Source organism: Cyclopterus lumpus, chromosome 5, assembly GCF_009769545.1.
Source record: "Cyclopterus lumpus isolate fCycLum1 chromosome 5, fCycLum1.pri, whole genome shotgun sequence".
Classification (NCBI taxonomy): Eukaryota; Metazoa; Chordata; class Actinopteri; order Perciformes; family Cyclopteridae; genus Cyclopterus; species Cyclopterus lumpus.
Genome location: NC_046970.1, coordinates 16,939,256 through 16,964,235, shown reverse-complemented (window position 1 = coordinate 16,964,235; position 24,980 = coordinate 16,939,256). Strand labels below are relative to the sequence as shown.

Here is a 24,980-nt window from a genome sequence, read left to right as displayed (position 1 = left end):
GCAGCTCCCAGGGAGCCACAGACCGGGGCTGTCTCGAGTCTCCAGACCAGTAGAACCATGTCTCCCCAGAACAAATGCTCGGCTATTAGTATGGTCATGCAAATGAATTCACACCTAAAGGTTAGTTCCATTGGTCAGTTCAAAGGATTCCGTCGTTCTGTTCGCTAAGCCAATTAGTAAAACTAGCGGGGTCAAAGCTCACTCTTCCAGTCAAGGACAGGAAGTTCCCCTTCACAATAAAACCCTATTATCCTGCCTTCCGAATAAAAGCAACACATTAGGTTTCAATCGGCATCCATTTTAACTATTGTCTAAACAATAAAACATTCATTCATTCTCATGCATCATACAGTTAATCATTACATTTGTCATTAAAACAGAATAATAAAACAGTGATCCTCTCTTATGTTTCATAATACATTCCTCCAGAATATTCCTCATAATATCCCAAATTAATTATCATATCTTTCTTTATGTATTAATTTAAAACATAAACTTCTCTTATCTACATGTGCAAATATATATAAAATCCACTACAACCTAACAGTCCCTCCTTTTATACTATTCCATAGTATAAACAACTTGTATTGGATTTTATTTCACCGCACTGTTAACATCACTGTAATACAATCTTTATTATCAATACCTGTGGAAGAAAAACAATATCACTCCCTCCTTTTGACCCTGCTCTGCAAAGTAACTAAAGTCTAGGAGTGTTGTGATCAGATATGTGTCTATCTGTGCATATGTCTATGTGCATCTTCTTTCTCTGCACTCTCATCTTCTTGATGGTCTCCTTTCTCTGCATGCTCATCTTCTCCATGGTCTCCTCTCTCTGCATGCTCATCTCCTCCATGGTCTCCTCCTCTGCATTCCTCCATTCCTCGATTTCCTCGAGTAAAAGGAAAACAGCAAGTTCAAACACTATATTTATTTTATTGTCATCATACTTCTGTGATTTTTTATAATTTGAATCAATGTGTTAAAGGTGCACGATACTCCTCTGTGGGCAGCACATCTGTTGGTGAGGTCCATCACAGCAGGCAGCCAGGTACACAATGAAGGTCGACGATGGAGAGACGAGTGTAGCTGTGGGAGAGAATTAAAACACACAGAGCGGCTTTCTGCGCCGGCTCTAACTAAAGTTGGATATCTGAAATATATTTGGAAATAATTTCATATTTCCAGAACCAATTCTCCAACATGTCTGAGAAGTCTATGTTTTCTTTTAATCTTCTCAAAAATTATTTCTTAAAGAACTGAATTATCCAGGTTCGGACTAGCAATCTCGAACTGAATTATCAAGGATCAGATTAGCAATCTCAAACTCAATTATCAAGGATCAGATTAGCAATCTCAAACTCAATTATCAAGGATCAGATTAGCAATCTCGAACTCCGTGTGAGGAACAGCTTCTCACCCGTGGGAGGAATCAACTATTAAATGCGCTTCTGTTGTCCAACGGAGTCTTAATTACTCGTCCAATCCCATCTATTTTAAATTATTTATCTCTTAATTTATTTATCTCTGCGGATTATATTATATGTAATTGATCACTCTACGTTCTTTTAACTATTTCAAATCCTGCTAGGATCTGATTGCGAGCTGGTATTCGTCTGGCTCTCCTCTCTTGCTCGAACACCTACTGAAAGAGAAAATGAAATCTCTCATTTCTTCTCAAAAATATTTGCAGTTAGGTATTTTGTGCCATGACATATTCCAGCTATCTTTGACTTAATCGTCCGATTAGCCCTCTCGACTATACCCTGTGATTGTGGGTGATAGACTGCTCCGTGTGCGTGTGTAATTCCTAGGTGTCTTTCCACCTCTTGTAAGTGTTTGTTTGCAAAGTGTGTGCCGTGGTCAGACCCTATTCTCCTTGGAACTTCATATCTCGGGATAAGTTCCTTCTTCGGCCATTTTAAGACTGTCTTTGAGTCTTCTTTCTTACAGGGGATCGCTTCCACCCATCTGGTGTATCTGTCGATCATCACGAGTAGGTATCTGAAACCTCTCTTCCTGTTTTCTGCACCCATATCGGTGTAGTCGATGCATATTTCTTTGAATGGAGCATCTGGCACTGGGAACTCTCCTTGTGGACATTTGTATGGTCTTTTCATACTAAAATCATTGCAGGTGGGACATTCATGGTGATGAGTTTCACCATCTCAGTCATATGGGGATGCCACCAGAGGATGGAAACCTCCTCTGTTCTTTTGGGATTCACGTGAGAGGGACCATGTGCCTGTCTGATGAGTCCTTGACACATCCTTGCAGGTGCCACTATGCCCATCATGTGATTTCCAGAGTCCTTTCTTTTGGACGGCTCCATTGTGTGCCCACTGATTCTGCTCTGCTCTGCTTCTTTCTGCATGAGCTTGATGTCTTCTATTCCGAGTTTTGGTAGTTCCGGTGCGGCTATGTCTGTCCTTTGTTTCACATAGCCTGCTGCCTTCTTTGCTGCGAGGTCAGCGGCTTCGTTGCCTTTTGCCACTTTTGTCTTTGTGGTCTGGTGTCCTTTACACTTCATCACTGCTACGTGTCGTGGTAGCAGGATGGCTCTCAGTAATTGCTTCAATTGACTTTTGTACTTTTGTCAATGCCACTACTTCTGCTAGCTGTGCAGATGCTTGCTGTGCGATGATTTCCGCAGAAATGGTTTAATGTCTTTTCTCTTGTTGCTGCACGACTGAGTATGCGGCAATATTTCCATCTTCACATTAAGTCCATCGGCCATGTCGTTTGGCTTGTATGAGACTGTGATATGTAGCTGTTGTAAGACTTTTGAAATCTTATCTTGTCATCGAGAATGCACTTGAGGTCAACTAGGCAAGAACTCCATGTTCTGTGTTGACCTTGAGCTCGAGACACATCACAACATGAGCAGTTTTCTCAATTGCTCTTTTCAGGACTGCCAAATGTCTTGTGCAACCTGTTTTGACCTTTTCGATGTGGTCTAACTTCGAGCTGTCGTACATCAGGTCTCTTTCCTCCCTCCTTTTTCTGAAACAAAACAGCGGACACTATCCCGCTTGATTCAGAAACATCAAGGTGGAAGGGCCTGTTGTGGTCAGGTGTAGACAGCTTTGAGGCTTAGCCAACTTCTTGTTTGGTCTTTGCGAATGCCTCTTCTGCATCATTTGTCCATGTGAGCAGGGCTTCCATGTTTCGGCTTCCTGCTTCGGTTATGTCTCTGAGTGGCTGTGTGAGAGACGTGAAGTCAGGAACGTAGTGTCGACTGTAGCCTGTTAGGCCCAGGAATGACAGCATCTCTTGTACTGTCTTTGGTTTAGCTGCACTCAAAATGGCCGACCTCTGTCCCGCAGACAGAGCGCACAAGTCTCCTGAGATCAGTTGTCCCAGGAATGACACTGCATTTTTGCAATCTGAGTCTTTGAGCGCTTCACCTCATAACCTGCTTTGGTTAACAGCGTTAGAAGGTCTTTCGTCACTCCAAGACAAATTGCTGCAGTTGGTGCAGCTTAACAGCAGATCATCCATGTACTGTACAAGTACTGTGTCTTCCGGTAATATGAAGTCTTTGAGGTCTTGCTTCAGGGCTGCATTAAACAAACCCGGGCTATCTCTGTAGCCTTGTGGCATTACGGGTTTGGCACTTGAATGTTCTGTGCAATTGTGGCTTTGTTGATGGTTCTTAGGTCATGAACCATTCTCCAGCCTCTGTTACCGGATTTTTGGACTGGTAATATCTGTGTATTCCAGTTGGACTCTGCGTCGATGAGTATGCCTGCTTCATACAATCCTTGAATTGTTTCTCGAATGCCATCTCTTTGTTCTAGCTGCAGCGGATATTGATAGCGCCAGACCGTGTCTTGATCTGGTTTCAAAGTCATTACCACGTTATGTTGAGTGGTGTGGCCAACATCATAGTCTCCTCTTGACCATATTTGTGGTGGCACTTCCAACATTTCATCAGTGGAGGGATGATTTGAGTGTTCCCTTCCATGATTTCTGTCAAGTTGTCGGAGTTGTCCCTTGGAATACGAGTGTTGCTGTATCTTCCAATAGTCACCATCTGGGGTGTGGGACAGATATGGGGATTTGGTAGGAATCCACCTCTCTTTTGAGACTCTCCATCATGGGGCCAATATTTCTTGCTTCATGACCTGCTCTGATCAGTAGTGTGATGTGAGGGGCAGAGTCAGGTCGCAGTGCATACCAGTCTCTTTGGTCTGCAGACAGTAAACATTCAGCTGCAACTCCTTCTTTTCCTACAATTATGGCTTCTGTTTTGATGACTTCAGTTTCACCCTCCTTTTCTTCTTAGGCGGCGGCGTAGTTGTAGGTGCAACGGTAGGGATCTTCTGGCATGACATATGGATGTTGTGTCATAATCCATGGCAACTATGGCACAGGTGATGATAGGTTCTCGCCCATTTGGAACCATTATTCACTGCGCCGGGCCCTCCGGGCCTCTTCATAGAAAATCCACATAATCTTCATCCTACACTATTCTTGCAGGCATCTGGTTCTGGTTTGGAATGTGTCGTCCAAATCCTCCTCTTTGTGGGCTTCCTCTGCCTCTAGCTGCATCAGTGCGACTGTAACATTCCTCAGCCCTGTACCCAAGTCTGTCACAGATACGACAAGGTTCTCGCCACCTGTCTCTTCTGGATCCTCTGGACTTGTCTCTGTCTATTCTCCTCTTCTTTATATTGGTCCAGGGCTTTGCCCACTGCTTCCTGGATCTGGACGACGAGGTTGCTAACAGCAGCCATCTGCTTTCGCGCTTGTGGGCCGTGCTTAGCAGCCTCTGTGTCCTCTTTTGCTATCTGTAGCTTCAGGAGTCTCATTGACAGCTTATCTTTGGTTGCCTTTTCTTCTTCATCATACTCATGGTGTTGAGTGATGTGGTGTGTGATGTGTTTCTTCCACACTTCAAAGGTGGCATCTTTATGCCCACCGTATATTGCTCACGACTCAACTTGTCCGGGAGACCTGCTATTACAGCAGCCTTCCACATGTTCAGGTATGTCAGGTTCCTGTCATGTCTGGTGCCTGTAGCTGATTCCCAGGCGTCAGCTGCTTTCTTCAGGTACACCATGGCTTCTTCATCTGACTTTAGCTTGATGCTGGCTAGGTTGGCCATGTCGGGAGTATCTCTGGGATTATATGGCTTGTATTGAGGTGTGCCATTGCTCAATGTCATGATAGGTGCCTGAATCTGGCATTTCCCTCTTCTTCTTCACAGCACACTGGGCTTGTTGCTGCCACTGACATCTGACTGTGTCGTGGTGGAGGCTTGTAGCTTATGCCTTCCTTTGCTCTCCTCGGGAGGTGTTGTCATGATCCCTGGAGGCTGTCTCCTCCTCTGCTGTCTTGGAGGCTGTCTCCTCCTCTGCGCCAGTTGCAAGGCACAGTTAATTGACCAGAAAGGTCAAGCAGGGCTCCTCTTCTTGTGAGATGGGGGTGGAGGGGGCTGGGGCCTTGATTTGGCTCCTCTTCTCGCTGAGGTGTCGCAGTTGGCCATGCGAATGGAATGGAGGCTCAGAGCTGGAGGTGGGGGCTCTGAGCTGGAGGTGGGGTGCCACCAGGGCGCAGTCCATATGCGTCCATCGCCTGTTGTTCGGTTAGGGATGGCGTTAATGAGCGAGGGAGTGGTATCTGGGTGGGACCTATCTCCTATTTGTATCTATTGGGACGCTCTGAATTGGGGAGGTCATGACTTGGCGCCTCTGCCGGGCTTTCTGTGAGCCATTCTTACTGGTAATGTGATGGACTGACGTTGTCTTTACCCTGTTCTGACAGCTCTGCTTGTGACAGTGCACCTTCCTCCTCTGCCTATCTTTCCCTCTCTTTCTTCCACCATAATTCTCTTCTCATTAGGTCCCTGTCTTCCTCCTCTCTTTGCTGACTTTGTCTAGCATCCCTTTCTCTGCCCTTTTCTCGGCCAGCTAATGCCCTCTGCAGCTGTGCGACCTTGTTCATCAGGTCTGCGACTTTTTCTGCTTTCTCTGGAGTCAAACTCTACACTGCCTCCTAATAGTCTCTCTACTGGGGCCATGGTGTGTGGAGCTTCTCTTTTAAGTGGGCTGTGGGCGTACGGGGGGAGGGTATTAACATATTATGGGATAGATGGAAGGGGTGGGAACGGGGGCTGATGGCAGAAGTACAGGGGCTGTCTCCATCGACAGCTCTTTATTCCTGTTTGTTTCTTCTTTGGGGTCTTTTGGGGTGTTGCTTCTTCCTGGCACCTCCGGTCAGTGTTGTCTTCATTCACTGCTATGCCATGTCGTGGCAGTCTTGCCTACACAATGGCTTCATTGGTTCTGGTGACGTCTGCTGATCGGGACGTGAACCAATTTTCCTCTCTGTTTGTCTCTCAGCTTGAGCACTCTCATCAGAGTAACTTCTGGTCTTCTGTGGGCCCCTCCAGGGTTGTTACGTCAAGTAAACCCTCGGCATGACATTGCTGAACATATTTCCTCAGCTTCTTATTCAGTCTTTGGCTTGAACTATCGAGTTCATAGCAGCATAGAGGATGTCTTCAATCCAAGCGACCGGAGTCTTGATCGAAGTTGGCTCGACATTTTCCGAGAATCAGGTACTGACTGGCTTTATATAAGGAAATGTAAATGTAGAAGGAAAAATAAAATTTCAGATTAAAATTTATCCAAAAAATAAAAAATTAATTTTTTGAATAAATTAAAAAATAAAATATTTTCACACTATGTGTCTAACGTGCAGGTGTGATGCGATTGGGAAAAATATTCAAGTTAGGAAGGGAAAAAAGTTATACACTGCAATTGGACAATAATAGGTTAGAGGGAATAAGGTTGTACACTGCAATTAGGACAATGTAAATTTAGACAAAAATGGGCAAAATGTGTTACTTTATGCAAATGGATCCCAAAAGAAGAGGAATCTGTTGTCATTGACACAGAAGAGGAAGGTCAAGGTGAAACAGCTGCAGAGGAAACAACACCATCCCTGGAAGAAACTACTGTCATTGTTTTTGTGGAACCCACCAGCGAAGAACCAGCTCCAGAAGACCTAATCTTCATCATCCCCCTGGAAGATACAGAAGAGGACAACACAGGAGACGACATTGTCTCATCAGATACGCAGGGAACAGCCCTGGAAGAGGCCACAGCAGGTGACAACGATACAGATATACTACTCACGTCTGTCACTGAGACCCCATCTGAGAATGACACCATAGAGACAGCCCTGGATCCAGGAGGGGAAGTCCCAGAAGCTGCAACCGAGGCTCATGATGCCACGGAGATCTTAACTGAATCCCCAATTGAAGCTGCCAAAGCTTCTCCTGCCCCCGCTGTCTCTGCGGCAAGAATTGTTCCTGCTCCTCGAGAAGGTGGTAATGGCAAGAAAACAAACAGCAGACATTTTAAAGCTGCAGCTATATTGATAAAAGAAGAACCTGTAGGTAAGAATCCATCAATGTATTTGTAAAACTGTATCACTTTACTGTGATGGAAATGTGTGTCTTTGTTAAAAATATTCGAGGATGAAAATAAACTGCTTGATTGTGAAAAAGCCTAAATTAATCCACCAAGCGTCTGCTTAAAAGCTCACAGTTAGAGAGTTGATTTCACTGATGACGGTTCCGGTCTTCCAGCTCCGGTGAAGAGAGGGGCAGTGCTCAATGCAGCGTTCCATACACTGATGTCTTTTATCATCATCGGGTTTGTCGGGATGACTGTATACAAGAAACTGCGCTGAATGCAAGTGAGTACAATAATTGTCACAAAGTTGAATTAGTTTGAATCCATAACTAATGACTAAATGTCCTGTAAAACTGTATAAACTTATAATTATTTCTCCTGTTTTAGGACACTGGAGTAAAGATTAAATTGACAAATGAAAAAGCTATTTGATGACTTGTGGATAAACTGAAGCACTGAGAAGAACGCGTTTTTCTGCATTGGATCTTTGCTTAAGAAAATTCCACGGAAGGATCTAAGGTTTGGATAGCCAGAAAGCCACTATGATAATGGAAACCATTGCTTTATTTACTTTTAGGGAGATTAAAGGTATCCTGTGGGGTTGTCTTGTAAACAAACAAATGTTTTATTAACATTCAGTGTCCCTCTAAAATACATTGTGTGTTCGCTCGAGATATTTAAAATCCTGCATTGTTTACAGGTTTACATGTTCTTCGCTGCCCTTGTTGGCCCATTGCTACTCTTCCTTGCATGTTATTACCGCCTACTGTTAAATAACCTGAAACCGGTGGCTGGAATGTGTGTTGTGTTTCCCTTGTGCACAGACACAATACACACAAACCAGAGTGAGTAAAACATTCAGCACCATCCTTAAGTATTTGCAGCATGATAGATCGGTCCAATAACCAGTTAAAACTGTTGGCATTGTATGTTTCTGCCAACCACGTTTACGTTGAATGTCAAGTTTTATGTTTTACGTCAAGTAAGTCTTGAGCTATTATAGGGCTGTTATAAGTAGATTACTATCTACTTTAGATGGAGATAACATGTAGTGTAGGCGTTTATGAATGTCCGAGTGATCATGTTTTGATTTTGAGAATGAATGAATGATGAAAACCTCGATGCACTTGTAACTTTACTTGTGGAGGTTTTTTGATTGTGTGTCATTAAGGAAAAAGTCATTTGGGATATAGGAAATATGTTCTTTCTGGGGGTTGCTTAATCAAACATTGTCCAGCCTTTAATGGCAAAATGTGCTTTACATCCGGTATGTACATTTCCATTGGCCTCATGAATCATACATACATACAGTACAGTTGCATGAATGTGTGTATGAAAAAAACACACGCCTCCTACATGCTGTTTCAGAGCCAATAGGCCTATCACTTTTCCTGCTCTGTCATGCGGCATGAGACGGAGAGTCCTCCTATCAATCACACTTTGGCATGCTGCAGCACCGGCTATACATGTCCACAGCTCAGCCTGCACACAGTCAATATGTTTAGGATGGTGAGGGGGACACGGTGTACCAAGTGAACGCTTTACACTGGGTTCTGTGTTAAAACTGCACCCGCATATAGTACACAAATCCCATTGTAATTGTTGCACTTTGTTGAGCCTTATATTAGCAAATATAACTTTATATAAGAAGTGCATTTTATATTTAACATTTCTTTTAGAAAGATTGATAAAGAAAGACTGAAGTTTTTAGATTTATTTTCTTGCATGCATCACTGTGAACATATTTCATATTGTTGTCATGAATGCCAGATTTTTTAGCACCCATAAACTTAGTTTATGTTTTTGTGCTTTTAATATTCATGTCAAATGTGATACTCGTGGCCTCTTTACAGAGCATTGTGTCCATAAACTGATCTAAGAGATCAAGTGTCTCCACATTCATTCAGTCAGGTCTTTAACAGTAATGATTATATTTAGTAGTGCAGAATAAATGAACTTTTTCCAGTTTATGTTATTTGTGTGTTTGTTTATTTATTTGTATGTATTTAAATGTATTGAATGTTTATGTGATGCTAATATGAGCCCTGTGCCATCAGAGCCTTCCAAGTCAAGTGGATATTTTCCAAGGTTAGTCTTACTGTTACTGCAGCATAGCGAAGAAACAGAGGGATGGGGGACACAATCTGATGGGGGACACAATCTACAGCCCTCGTTTTGTGCAAAACAATATTCCAAAGTTTGTCTGAAGCTATTATTTATCTTCTTGTTAGTACCAAACTTCCTCTTTATGTGTCATTGAACATTTTTTTCTTCTTCTTGCTGCTGCGGTAAAAAGACTAACTATGAAAGAGATCCACTTGATCTAACTCAGACTGCTGAAGCATCATATTACTTTCAGATGAACTTTTGAGAATAGTGTTGGACAATATGAGGGCTGTAGATTTACTACTAACACTAGTAGTTGATGGACACCCTCATATGGGGAGACGAGGAGTCATAAAAGGTCTGGGGCAGCTGTCAGCCAGGTAGACATGGGGAGGTCATCAGGGTGGAGCACGGGTAGAGGAATTTGGCAGCGCTTGAGCAGTGAGGGTGAAAGCTTGTGAAATAGGGTCATGAATCGACACATCTGGTTGAGAGATGCTTTATTAAGCGCAGAGGTTATAGACTCTAAAGAAGCAGTTGAGGGACATGAATGGTCCACAACATGGCGTGCAAGAACAGGTGGAATAAACACAAATGGAAACTCAAAACAAGGAGATGCGATTAATATAAGAACCCTGAGTGTGCCGATTGACAGACTTTCATAGGGAGAACCATGTGTCCTAATGTGGCATGAGATCATGGCTTAATATGTTGTAACACAGAGCCTTTCATATTTATGAACAGAACTAATTGTGTTACATGTGGCTCCTGTAAGGTTTATGTAAGAAAGAACTCAAATAGATGCAGAGATGTGTTGCATGATTGCGCCGGTTCGCCATGCAGAGAAAGGTTTTTAATTTAGCTACAGAAAGAGGAACAATCAAACCCATTGACCACACATTCACACAGATAAATGATTTGTGTATCGGTCCTGTTCTATAGCCACCAAACCTCCTGGCAAAGACTTCAATCTGAGGGGGACACAACCTGTTTATGGTACCACAGCAGCCTCTAGTGGCCACAGACATCGTGCTAACAGCCACGATTACTTGGCATGGCCTTTGAGAGCCAATGTGACATATGGGAGCTGAAGTAACAAATCATCCAAACAGGAACTGAATCCTACTGAAGCTAATTCCGGTATCACCACCTGCACACTGCAGAGGACACAAACTGTACAGAGATAGATTTTAGTTTGGTCTGAGCTGTTGTTTTGGTCCATTTCATGAAGGCAATTAGAATGTTTTCTAGTTTTTCCCTATTGAGGCTATGTTAAACAAAATGGTTATATATACCGTGAGTAGATTTTGAATGTGCCTCCATCAAAGGTGTTCCTACTTACTGTTTATTACCGGGCAGCTACAGGATCCCTTTAACCCTTAAAATCAACAGGCCTTCAAAGAAAATGTAGACTACTGTAACACAATGTAGATATTGATTGTGTAGTATAATTTGTTTTCACTGTGATAGAGGATTTAGAGGGCGTGTTCCCATAATGTGGAAAAATTGCAGTTTTGCTGAGCTTCATGTCCATTTGAAGACTTTTGCTCCAAAATTACATTTGCCAGGTTATTAAGTACACCAAGCTAAAGCAACTGCATTATACTGTAACATTTTGTCCATCACATTTACAAATAAACATAAATAACTGAATACGAAAAGCTAAATAACAGAAACATCTATAATGCAATACAGTTCAAAGGCACCACAAATACATTCTACAAAAAGGACCATGCAGTGCAATTAACACTAAATCATAACCTCCAACAAAGGAGGATCTATTGCAGGACGTTTGTATTAGACTGCATCAGTTTTAGCAAGGTGTACCTAATAAACTGGCTACCGAGTGAATATAGTATTTTAGAAAACGAACCTTGGCATCATCGCAACTGATGTGAAAATAACTGTGTGTTAGCCCACTATTGAAATTGTGAGTCATATCCTAAAATTAATTTTAAAAATGTAAAGCAGTACTTCCAGGTGAAATAAGTTGAAATAAGTGAAATAATTAATGTAAGCCTATATGTTGACAATCGCCTCGTTTGTTTTGAGTATTATTAAATAAACAACTCTCAACGGGTAAAATATTAAATATATTAAACAAATTAAAATAAAGCATCTTTAAGCCTGCTTTTATTGAGTCCTATATTCATGGAGGCACAGATGGCACCAGCCCACAGGCCCATTATGCTCACAGATGAATCTAAGCAAGGTACTTAATTGGCATGGTTTCACGTGAGGCTGCAGTGTGGACCGGACTGCCTGCAGGAGAGGACAGCAGGGAGCCTGTCGTCGACACATCCCCAAAACAAAACAAACATTTCTGCTCCATCGCTGTGAGGCTGTGCGCCATCTCCCCAACTATACAACACACCACGATGCGAGTTACAGAGGCGGCTTTCGACTCAAACCTCCATCCGCCATTTTCAGCAGATTGAAAGCAGGTAGAGCACTAACAAGTCCCCGGTCACATGAAGCAGGTGAGTGCGAGTGTGAGTAGCCGAAACCCCGAGAAACACCCTCCGACAGGCGACATCGAGGAAGAGGAAGCAGCGTGCAGCGTGCCAGCATCGGGGAGAATAAGGAGGGCGGACGGTGTGCCCACAAGGGTAACAAGGAAGTGCTGCACGGTTTACAAACCAGGTCTTTTTTTGTTGTTGTTGTTGCCTTGCTCAACTCTTTTGATGCATGGAGACAACCCGCTTTAAAACACACTTGCAACACACCCACGTTGGCATCTCTCCATTAGTTGCTTGAGCTGCATGGGATTAAAACATGTCTGATCACAATTCCAGCGCCAGTGGATTTAAACCAAATCAAATGAACCTTTTAAAGGTTTATTCATTTGATCCTTTTATGTAGAGAGGATGCTAAATAGCCTATAAGCTCGTATTCTATTGAGATGACACCTGATCAGTAGGTCAAGTGGGAGTCGTTAAAGTCAAAAGATCCGCTTGTGAGGTATGTGTTTTTTTATTTTGTGAATATTGTTTTAAGTAATTATTCAGAGCCCAAACCCCACAGCACATGGGCCAGTCAGCTTATTGTGCTCCTGAACAATTGGCTTTCAAACCAACCCCAAAAAAGCAAGTTACCAAAGCATAGCAGTGTAATGGAAGGATGGATCAGTATTACCAATATGGCAAGAAAGTTTGTGTAATTGATAGGTGCTTGACTTTTCTGATAATCGATACATCATTTGAATCGTTTTCTTAGCAACGTTGTTTAAGCTTCTCAAAAGGTCAGGTTTTTTGTTTGTATTCCAGTATGACTATCACATGGAAACTTGTATAAATAACCACGGGATCATTTGGCATTCTTAAAGACATTTCATCCAAAATGTCACATGCTGTAGGCTACAATTACAGCACATCAATTCAAGTGTGCTGCGACTTTTTAATCACTTAGTTTAGTCATAGTCTTATATCATAAACCTCAATCAAGATTTGGTGCCCACTGCCTTTTGGAAACCTACCTAAACACACAAATCTACTTCTTGCAATCTATAAAATGAGTATATTACCTATGGATGTTCAACATGTCATGTTATATAATTAGATTTGACATTTTTGCAGGGCTTTAATGCATTTTGATAACAACACATTTGATGTATTGCAGATCATGGCTATCATTGGAGGGACAGTGGAAACGTTAGATGAAATTCCAGGTCACGTGTGGAAGGGTTTGCCTGACTGTTTGAGTCTTGGGCCTTCTGCTGTAAATCAAAGCCGCATCGGTGAGTACAAGAGTGTCTATTCTGTTTAGATAACCGCAACGTTTAAGGTTCTATAGACGGTATTCATAGCAATTTGAGTTTCTCTGTGCTTTGTAACACAGCCGCTCATGCATTTAGTGCATGAGAGTCTCGCTGGTGTGCCCCACTGGCTAGCTCATAGCCACTGTTTTGCACTGCATTCAGACAGCGGTTATGTCTGGTAATGCCATGTTGAGAGCTGTGTGGAGGCAATAAATATGCTCTGAATTCCGATTGGAGAACCTTTAACAACTTGTAAGACTGTAGGGAGGCGAAGTGCTGCCCTTTCTTCCTTGTTATGGAAAACAAATGTATACGGTAGTCAGAAGTGAGAGACAAATGCTTTTTTCATCACATTTGAATTGTGCTATAAATTACAGATATGTTTGCTAATTTTAAAAGATAATTTTGCACATTAAAAAAAGTTGCATTATGTCGTAAATAACTGCATAATTAGAAAGACTTTTCCAAAGGTTGCACAAGTGTTGTCTCTCACTGGAGCTGTATTTTTACTGGGATGTACTGATAGAAGAGTCGCTGGAAGAAACGCATCAGGTCAGATATTGTTGCATTTATGCCTGGAATATAGCTGAATTACCTAGCTAGCTAGCAAGCCACTTCGGCTATGTTTGTGTTGTTGACATATTTATGGGGTCAGATCAGTCTCAATAATTGCAAATGCACACAGACAGATTTACAAATGCAAACACAAGATTTACAAATGCGCACAGAACAATTTACAAATATGTTTGATTTACAAATGCACACAGAAGGATTTATACATAAATTAGACTCTCAAATGCACGCAGAATGACGTGTCTGTGTTTATTTATTTGTCAATCGCACTGCATTTGTTTGTGGATTCTTCACGTGTGTACGGATTTATGAGACTCCCCTGCCGTGGCTAGATCCGCAAATGCGTTTTTTCAACATAGACCTAGCTGTAGCCAATCAGATGTCGTCCTCATTTTCAACCAATCACATGAGCGTCATTTGCTTTATTTGCGCCTTAGAGGGGGCGTGGCTTATCTCCGTGGCTTTACTCCGTGGAAACAGTTATAACTTCCGTCATCCACTATTTCGGTTCATAACATTAATATAATATGTATATATTTATACATAACATCACAGCTCGGTGACTTTCACCGACAACGTCTGAATGACAGCGGGCGAACTTTTCGCTTCGCTCTATTCGCGTCATTCGTGCCGCGCCAAGATTTTCTACAAGATTATACCGAACTTTCAATGATTTACAACAATGGGGGTGTACATTAATTGTGTATCCCTCTGCAAATTGTGCAACTGTAACGCTGGCAGCCCCGTGGGGAGGGGAGGGGGAGATGCGCTCATGTGATTGGCTGAAAATGAGGGCGACATCTGATTGGCTACAGCTAGGTCTATGTTGAAAAAACGCATTTGCGGATCTAGCCACGGCAGGGCTATCTCATAAATCCGTACACACATGTGAAGAATCCACAAACAAATGCAGTGCGATTGACAAATAAATAAACACAGACACGTCGTTCTGCGTGCATTTGTGAGTCTCATTTATTTGTAAATCCTTCTGTGTGCATTTGTAAATCAAACATATTTGTAAATTGTTCTGTGCGCATTTGTAAATCTTGTGTTTGCATTTGTAAGTCTGTCTGTGTGCATTTGCAATTATTGAGACTGATCTGACCCCATATATATTTTGCAAGATGAGTTTCACACAAATCTATATGGTACTGTGGCAAACCTATGACCATGTGTGCATTTCTTGACTTTCAAAACTTTCTTTTTAAATTTACAAACATCAGTACAATTTATTTTTCTAAATAAGGTCCCATCGGGGGACACCAGACGAGGGGCTTAGCCTATCTGTTTACATCTTGATTACAAATCACATTTCACTGATTTACAACTTTTGAAAATGCCAACCAGCAGCAAATGACAGTGAGACTAGACTGTGTTGTAAAATTAAGTGTCAACAAAAGTTAATTTAAATATGTCATTAGGTTGTACGTAGCTATTCTTTGACAACTGGCAGATTAAGGCTCACATCTCAAATGTAATGAGTATAAGATGTTTTACTTATTCTTATTTCCAGGTGTCTGGGCCACTCAGTTCATCCCTAAAGGCAAGAGGTTTGGCCCATTTGTTGGAGAGAAGAAGAAACGATCCCAGGTGACCAGTAACGTGTACATGTGGGAGGTACGTTCCAGGCTCCTCCTTTGGCATTGCTCCCTAAAATACTCTTCTGCATAATTAAAACAAGCCCAACTACTTCCTGCAGTTTCAGGAGTTTGTGTAAGTAACCTACACAATCTGTTGTCACCTGTAAGAGTTGTATAATGGATTAACTCAAACATTTCAAGGCACAACTGCTGTTTTGGGGAAAATTAAAAAAATGTAAAAGCTTTGTTACATTGCTATGACAAATGCTGCTGATTTGGTTTTAGTTCCCACTTGGGTAAAGTGACTACATTTAGTGCTCCTGTCCAGTTCTTTTAGAGCTACATATTAAAACATAATTGTACGTGTGTCCTAAAGGTTTACTTCCCAGCGCGGGGCTGGATGTGTGTTGATGCCACAGACCCCATGAAGGGGAACTGGCTGCGATACGTGAACTGGGCACGCTCTGGTGAAGAGCGGAATCTCTTCCCCCTGGAGATCAACAGAGCCATTTACTACAAAGTGTTACGGGTAGGTCAAACGCATACATACATACATACATACAGCCTATCAGTCATACAACCAGGGGCACATGTGTAGATGAATGTTAAAAAACACCTCAGTAAATACTATGCAGTTCATCACCACTGCAAACTACAACCTTAATAATAAACATGTATTGAACTTCTCTAAAAATGTCAATCAAAACTCAACCTAATTATTATTTTTATTATTATTATTATTATTACTATTGTAAAGGTTGGCTAGAAGAGAACCTCTTCCACCACTGGCTAAAACAGTGGATAAATGCATCAGTTTGAAATCCCTACCTGTGATGTATGAAAGCTTATAACACCCATTATAATTCATGTAAATCCCCCCCAAAAAGTGGTTCAATGCAGTTATGGTAACTACATCCCACAATAAACGTGCCATCCAAAAATGTGCACTATCGGTTAATATGCTGCAGACTATGGTGAAAACACTGTCAAATTCCAACCCCCCTCCCACCCCCACCTAAGACAGATAAGATGCACAGTGGCCCAAATATCCCCCTTGCCTCCCAGCAAGCCGAGCTGTGATTGGTGGCCGACCTCATCTCTCATTGTTGCAGCCTATCGGGCCGGGAGAGGAGCTGCTGGTGTGGTACACTGTGGAAGACAACCCTGAGATAACAGCTGCACTGGAGGAAGAAAGAGCCAGCAGTCAGAGCAGGAAAAATTCACCCAGGGCGAAGCGAGGTGAGGCCTTACTTCCATTCACCGAGATGCCATTCGTAACTCCGCTTTGATGCCCCGATGTGAGCGCTGCCCGCACGGCCGCGCCGACTCGGCCACGGGTTGATTTCTTCGCTGCTCAGTCGAAGTTTTAACAGGGGGAGCTAACGTTAGCTAGCTGGCTGCCACCGACGGCAGGCTAGTGGGAGCTAACGTGAACGATGTGTTGGGAGCTTTTCTCCACTTTCACACCCGATCCGAAACTCGTCGCTGCGAGCAGATTTAACTCCCGAATAACGACCGATCCGGCCAACTGGTTCCCGTTTGATCCCACGTGTAGCTGTTAAACGGGCAGCTGGGGGCAACTTTTAGCTGCTTTTCCTCCTCCTCTGGGTCTTGACGGTGTCGAGGATGTGACCTTCCTTGAGTTCCTAAAGCATGAAAGCCATCCATCGGCGAGCCTCTACTTGATGGTGGCCTAGCAGCTTTGGCTAGTTAGCCCGCTGCCTTATCCGACTGCGGGCTGACTGGAGCGTATGTATTGGATAACAACCTGAAATATAGCTGCCGTATGCTGTGGGGGGTATATAACATGATATTTCTCTCGATTTTGGGTCCACAATAACCGGTTCATCGAGTTGTCAGACTTGGGTGTTGCATGCTACCGTGAAGCTAAACGGCTAATGTCTGAGAGCACGGAAATCCCAGAGTACAGGAGCAGATGGCAAACTGAGAGGAGTGTATTGTTATTAACAACTTATTATATCGATACGACGGGGAGACGGTTGACGCAGTGGCACTCTTTATGAATAGCTGCTGTGGTGTTATAGCCTGGTTTCATATCAATAACACGTTGTGGCTTCAAACAAAACCGGAAAATAACGCCACAGAAACGTCATTTTGGCAAACCTTTTAAAAAAAAAATAACGTTACCGTTTGTATTCAAGTTAACGAGAACTGGGAAACGTACAACATATTGTAAAACAATCAATATGGCAGCTAGTTGTCACAATTAAAAACATTTTTTTTTGAAAAATCCCAGTATGAACTTTGAACACAGTCTTTCCATCTTATGGGGAGAACTGTGGGGGTGGGGGGAGACACATTCAGAATCAGTTTTTGATACTTCTTGTTTCACCTATTCTGGATAGGGGGCATTGTAAAGTGTGTTATGTATGATGAAGACACAGTACAGAAATGTCACATTGTAATAAGCTACCACGAGAATGCGTTTGTGTTGATACATGCTTGCAGAGGTTATTCAGAGACTGACTCTTCATGCAGATGCAATTACATAAACACTTAAATACAGGCAAGATAAAGAATGTAGCCCTGAAATAAGTTCCGAAACAAAATGTAAGGCCGGTGAGCTACACTTCCTGAGTTTTTATTTGAGCTTTACAGTGGGTTTTGTGCCATTTCTTATGTGTCCAACAGGAAATGGCTTCGAGCACATCATCTCTTTATACTGCAGCGTTGTGGCTTTTGGCAGCCCTTTACTGTACTGCAAAGTCAACCTTGGTGAAGTTAGCCTACCTATGCTGCTAGCTTCATCTGAATTTCAAACACAATGCTTGTTATCTAACCGTTGTATGTCAGAGTCGGTGTGCTTTGCACAGCAACTGTTTTTTAATTTTTTTTTATCACAGAAAGGCTAGGGCCCCCAAATGATTGTGTAGTTTAGCAGAATACCTGTGACCATGCTGGTCAGATGACTGACCTGCAGCATTTGTTTCTCTGGTATAAATAAAGTCTTGTAGTCCAGGTCAGGTGACCTTGTTGACAGTCTTCATGATGAGGAGGTCCCAGGAAAGCCTCCTGAGTCAGGCATGGGTTAGACATTTAAATTACTGATGCATGCAAGCCCATCATTTGAGTGCAATAAAAGGCTGTTTTATGCTTTTATGATTTGGTGTAGTAATTTGAGCACACAAGGTGAACAAGTAAAATAGTTTTTCAAGTCCTATGGACATAGGTTTCATGGGTCTAATAATCATATAGTACACCTGTTAGTCTATTTTTAAGTCGCATTAAAGTCTTGGCATCCCTCCTTCTAGAATTTAGTTTGCAATAAATAACCAAAGCCTGCTGTTTAGCCAGAAATAATAAGGCTCAAATGCACATTTACCATATTCTTAACATGTTACAATAATTGATCTTTCATTTTTACTGATGCATTGTTGAGGAAGATTCTGCTCATGGCATATTTGTGTGAAAAACCTAGCACTGGAAAAAAAAAATCTTTATGCTAATATTAGGTTTTGACAATCTTTCTTTCTAAAACAGTGTTTGCTTTTGATCAAGTCTGATGCAGAGGTGTGTGTGTGTGTGCTTGCAGCCAGAAGAAAGCTGTTGGAGAGAGCCAGACAGGCTGGTTTGGGTGGATTCAAGAAAACGAGCGTAACCAAACCTACTGTCAAGGAGATGTGGGATGGAGAAGAAGGTAAGGTGACTTATTGTTGGATAATTGGCCGATTTTTAACCCACTCATTTATGAACATGTCTCAGGTAGTTACTTAATGTTTTAACTATTTACAGATATTCCTGGCATAACTTCACACTCCTGCTAATTTGTTTACAGGTCTGAAGGAGGAGGACAAGGGGCCCTCACAGGAACACCAGGAAACCCATCCCATGAGAAGCACTGACTGTAGGGATGTGGAGGACATGTCAACAGTGATGACTCACAGGGGAAATGGGGAAGAGGAAGAAGAGGAGGATGCTGATGATTTGGAGGAACCGCGTGAAGTACTGCAACAAACTGCTCAGCGTTCACCTGCAGCTGAGTCCATACAAAATAAGCAGCCAGGCTCATTGCTGTCCCGCGGGGAAGAAAGCCATAAGGATCTACAGGGAAAGGTTGAGACTTCCTCGCTTGCAGGGCAAGAACCACAAGTTGATCCTGATCCTGATCTTGACCCTGACCCTGATGGTGATCTTGAGGGCGATCCCCATGGAGAGTCATATCCCTGTCAGCACTGTGAGCGCCACTTCTCCACCAGACAGGGTCTGGAACGTCACATACACATTCATGCCATCACTAACCAGCAAACGCAACTGTTCAAGTGCCGGTACTGCAGTAAATCCTTTGGCTCACAGGTGGGGCGGCGGCGGCATGAGAGACGGCATGAGAGTGGGCTTAAGAAAAGGCCTGGCTCTCTGGCAGGCACTGCCAGTCTACTCAGTCCTGTGATGCAGACTGATGGTTCAAGTCCCGACTGCACCAGCCCGACGAGTCACTATATAGCCATAGGGTCCCAGGTTACTGGAGGACCTCTGCACAACTCTGAGATGCAGAAAAAGGAGTTGGGGCCTTATGCTGACCGCCCTTTTATATTGGATGAAAATGGGGAGTCAAAGGAACTCCATCCCTGCAAATACTGTAATAAAGCATTTGGCACACACACAAACATGCGTCGACATCAACGTAGAATACATGAACGGCACTTATTACCAAAGGGAGTTCGCAGGAAAGGCATGCTGCTGCAAGAGGCATCAGTGCAGAAACAACAACAACAGCAGCAGCAGCCTGATGAGTCAGCTAGCATCAGCCCTCCGCCCGTCTACGTGCCCAGTGTGGACACAGAAGACGAGGTAGACAGGGATGATTACGCAGTTGACATATCCAAAAACATCTCTGAGAATTTGAGCTTCTACATTGACGGCAAGATTGTGTCCACTAGTTCAGTGAGCAGCTGTGAGGTGATAGAGGTGGACTCCAGATCTGCAGCTCTGTTCGGTCTGGACACAGTCATCATTAGTCCAAATCAGATCAGTCAGGCGCTGAAGGTAGAGGGTCGAACCAGCGTTGTGAAGCAAATCTCCAACATTGGCCAGCCAGCAACAAAAAGAAGAACATCCACACCCCCATTTGTTCCCAGCCTTAAAGTCGAGACGGAGTCAGCATCTCTCGCAGCCTCTTCATCGTCTTCATCATCCTCTACATCTTCCTCGTCTAACCTGTTAGTGGGTGGACTGTTTCAACAAGCTGCCGATTCATCAGCATTTCAACGAGAGAAAACCGTTTATCTCTCACCTAAACTCAAACAGCTCCTTCAGACACAAGACATTCAGAAATCAACACTTGCCCTGATAACAGAAAGCCATAGACTGGCCTCACCGCTGTCGGTCACCCAGCTGCCAGGTGCTTCAGGCAGATTTAAAAGAAGAACATCCTCTCCCCCGTCATCTCCACAACTCAGTCCTGCATGTAAAACGGAGAGCTGTAAATCCGAGGTGGTGAGCTCATTCGCCTTAAAGGTGCCAAAGCTAGAAGGCTTCAGTGCATCACCTCCTGGGAGCTTACTGGACAAAGAAGATGGAGACAGCCTGAACCTTTCTGAAAATAATATGCACGGCCAAACCTCATCTAATAGTGGTGGAAATTCCTGTAATCAGCAGCCCTTGGATCTGTCAAACTCTGTCACCAGGAGGAGGGACAGCTCGAACAAGGTGCTTGGGGATTCAGCTCTTGATTTAAGCTTGCATCGGAAGGGCAACGTCGAGCCTGAACTAAAGGGAGGTCCAGCACCACAGCCACTGATAAAAAAGAGAAAGCCGAACACTAGCATGCTTGAAAAGGTGCTGATGAATGATTATTTAGGTCTACCTTTGCCAGGAGATGAGGGCCCCTCGGTCGTAGCAAATTTGAGTTGTTTCCATTCTCGTTCTCCGAGCATTGCGACAGAGTCTGCCCACCCCTCTCCACCCTCTTTGACCCCTGTCACTATGAACCCCTCTTCCCCGGGTAACTCCAGTGGGACATCCCCGACACCACCACCCCCTCTACTACCTACCATACCATCTCCACCAGCTATGCCTAGCTCTCCTCTTTCTCAGCCTTCAGACTCCTGTGCCCAGAGATCTCTTCCTGTCCTCTCGCCAAAAATGTCTCCAAGATCAGTTGAACACAATCCCCTGTCAGACTCTGAGGACAATTTGTTTGCTGAAGAAGACGAAGAGGAGGAAGGGAACCATAGCTCTGAGCCACGGGACTTCCCCAACACTCCACTTAAAGATCCCGTTCATTGCTCGGCGTCATTAAGCCCTCCTGAGCCGACATCGATAGATCTGGCTGCTATGGAAGAAGATGTTTCCCTGACTGCATCTTCCGTCGCAGTGGCAAATGGCAAAATAACCCAAAACCTTGACTCGATAACAGAAGAATCTCTTGCTGCCCTCTCACCCCAGCCAGAATCCTCATCTTCCTCATCTCCTCCTCCTGCATCTCATGATCCATCCCCAACACTGGTTTTACAATCCATCCCTCAGATTAAGATAAAAGAAGAGCCTGAGCCCTGCATAGATGAGCTGCCAGTTATGAATCATGCACCTCCGGACGTGGTTGACTCTTCACCTCAGCCTGCTGCTCCTGATAAACCGTCTGATAAAACTTCTGAGGCAGACGAAGTCGACTCAACATACTGCAAGACCTTTGTGTGTAATGTCTGCGAGGAGCCGTTCAACTCCATCAAAGAGCTCAGTGGACACATCACTGAGCATGCTGCAGATTGGCCCTTCAAATGTGAATTCTGTGTGCAGCTGTTTGGTGACGCTCCAGCCCTGCTGGCTCACCGGACAACGCTACACGGGGTGGGCAGGATTTTTGTGTGCTCCGTTTGTTCCAAGGAGTTTGCATTTCTTTGTAACCTCCAGCAGCACCAAAAGGATTTGCATCCAAATGAGACGTGTTCACATACGACGGTAGAAAGTGGCAAGCTTAGGCCACAAAACTACACAGATCCATCCAGAGCCAAAGAGGAAAGCAGTCCTTCAACACCAGCACCAGAGACGACTGATGAAGCTGCTCCACACAGTGACACTGATTTAGCAAAAGAGGAGCCTGATGTTAACGGTAATCATACAGAGGACGGGGCAGAGGACCCCAATGAGGAGCTGTACACTACAATAAAGATCATGGCCTCAGAAGGAGGGAAGCCTAAAGCCCCAGATGTTCGCCTTGGCATTAACCAACACTACCCCAGTTATAAACCCCCCCCTTTTCCTTATCATAGCCGTTCCCATGCTGGATCAGTGGCTTCAGCTACCAACTTTACCACCCACAACATCCCACAAACTTTTAGCACTGCCATACGCTGCACAAAATGTGGCAACAGCTTTGACAACATGCCCGAATTGCACAAGCACATTCTGGCCTGTGCCAGTGCCAGTGATAAGAAGCGCTACACTCCCAAGAAAAACCCCATCCCTCTCAAGCAAATAGTGAAAAGTCCGAACGGAGTCGTGTCACCCTCGGCAGCCATTGCAGGCCAGAGCCCTTTTCGTAGAATGGGTCAGCCAAAGAGACTTAACTTTAATCAAGATACAAACGGTAAAACAAAAATGAGTGCCCTCAGTAAGAAGAAAAACCAGCTAGTCCAGAAGGCAATTACACAGAAAAATAAAGCTGCCACTTCTGCAAAGAAGGCTACTGTTAAAGTTGAAGAAGAGCTGGCCTCTAACGTTTGCCCCCACTGCAGCCGGGAGTTTACTTATCCTGCAAGTCTCAGTAAACATATGGCAGTCAGCTGTCCCATGAAGCCTGTTGTTAAAAGGGGCAAAAAAAGTCTAGCAGAGGTGAAAAAAGAGGCGGCGTCAGTGGTAGATAAAAACATCAAGCTTAGAAAGAAAGCCTCCGACTTTGAAATACCGCAGACGGAGCGGGAGCCTAAACCCCTTGGAAAGACCAGAGCTCGTAGCTCTGGAGCAGCAGACCCTGAATCCTCCCAGGCAAACAAAGGAAAACCTGCCGCTACGCTGAGCCGACTAAAGAGGCCTGCCTCGTTCCCGGCACCGGTTTCTGCAAGCAAAAAAGCGAAGAAGGGCCAAGTTCAGTCTCTACCTCCATCCCCGTCGGACCCCGACGCTCCCAGTGTGACTGCACAACAACGACCAGCCATGAGAATGCAGCGTATGGGCAAAGAGGCAGGACCCAAGAGATTAGCCGAGGCCAAATCGCCGCCGCCGCCAGCACAACAACAGCTGAAGAAAGAGGAACGGTTCTCCCTTCGAATGAGGGAGAGAGTAGGTGGTCCAGTCACCAGGAGCTTACAAATGGTCAACGCCGCCCCTTCTGTTGACGTGAAAACGGAGGAGCCACCAACTCAAGAGCCAAAAGAGACTCAGGTGAGACGTTGCTCTCGTTTTGGTCTTGTCCACCTGTGTTGGGGCTGGACACGGGCAAATATGATCTTAGTGCAGATATGTTGGTGTCACTGTACATGCTAGCTGAGTGGTCGCAAGAATTTGCAGCACATAATTGGCGAAGATATGTTAGAGGCATTTTGTTGCTGCCATTACATAGTTTCTCCACCAAGAAGAATGAATCAAAATCAGAAATACGTAATATGTGAAACTGGCAATTTTTTAATTGCAAATTCGTTGTCACAATTCTCTAATAACAACTAGGGACCGTGGACAATCTTGATTTAATATTTATTGTTGTAACTGGGAGATTAAGTGGGTTAGATGTGGTCTTAAGTTAAATACCTGCTGATTTATATTGTTCTTTATAAAACTCTTTAATGTTAATATCAACATCAGAAGAAGGGTTTGGTCGGACCTAAATCTTAACATCCTGTTTCATAAAAGGTACTGTTGGACACCTGAATTTTGACTTGATGAACCAACGTGTTTAAAGCCCCAAACGCTCATGTGCGCCTTGATTTATCGCTGCTTCTCTACATGGTTCTTTGTTGGTAAACTTTGTCTGTCTCGTGTGTTACAGGAAGTGCTGATGAAGTGAGCCATGTGGACACTGTTGAGCTCATCTGGGTATCCGGTTCTCACCTCTCAGGCGACGCTCTGGACTAATCAAGGCACTGACAGCACTGAGGTCAACCTTTTGTGGTGGGATTATTCACATAAAACACGTGAAGTCTCTCAACTGCCTTTGCTGGATTTAAGGAGGGAACTCTCTTTATCTTCCATCTATCTTATGAACTGAACTGAGCCTCGATTTTAGCCAGCCTTGCAAAAAAATTGAAAAAATAAACTGTAAATGACAATGAGTTAATATATACAATACGAGTCATTACTTGACCCAAAACAGTAACATTAGGGCTCCGTTATGTTGGAACGCTGATATATTGCAAATGGCAATCATGCATCAGCGAGGGTTAGGAAAATAGTTTTTTCTTTTGTTCCATGTTTTCCCCCTTTGGTTGTTTAGTTTGTTGGATGTTTCCAGAGTCTCTTAATGCATGTGCAGAATAGAGCATAAACTAGATTACGCCAATTTCCATGTTTCTCCCAAAGGGCACCTACTTCAGTTTCTACATGATTTGCAAAGTATGTATGTTTTGATTTAAATTTCTGTAGTCA

The 24,980-nt window shown here is 43.6% G+C and overlaps 1 protein-coding gene across 1 annotated transcript; it reads left to right on the top strand.

The window, feature by feature from the left end:
* The first annotated feature begins 13,141 nt into the window (after positions 1 to 13,141).
* On the top strand, positions 13,142 to 24,672 carry prdm2b (PR domain containing 2, with ZNF domain b). The gene is made up of 7 exons (XM_034532390.1): positions 13,142 to 13,269; positions 15,377 to 15,480; positions 15,820 to 15,972; positions 16,556 to 16,682; positions 18,997 to 19,101; positions 19,240 to 23,783; positions 24,385 to 24,672. The coding sequence occupies exons 1-7, from the start codon at positions 13,155 to 13,157 to the stop codon at positions 24,400 to 24,402; spliced, it is 5,166 nt and encodes a 1,721-aa protein (XP_034388281.1). The 5' UTR covers positions 13,142 to 13,154; the 3' UTR covers positions 24,403 to 24,672.
* The last annotated feature ends 308 nt before the right edge of the window (positions 24,673 to 24,980 follow it).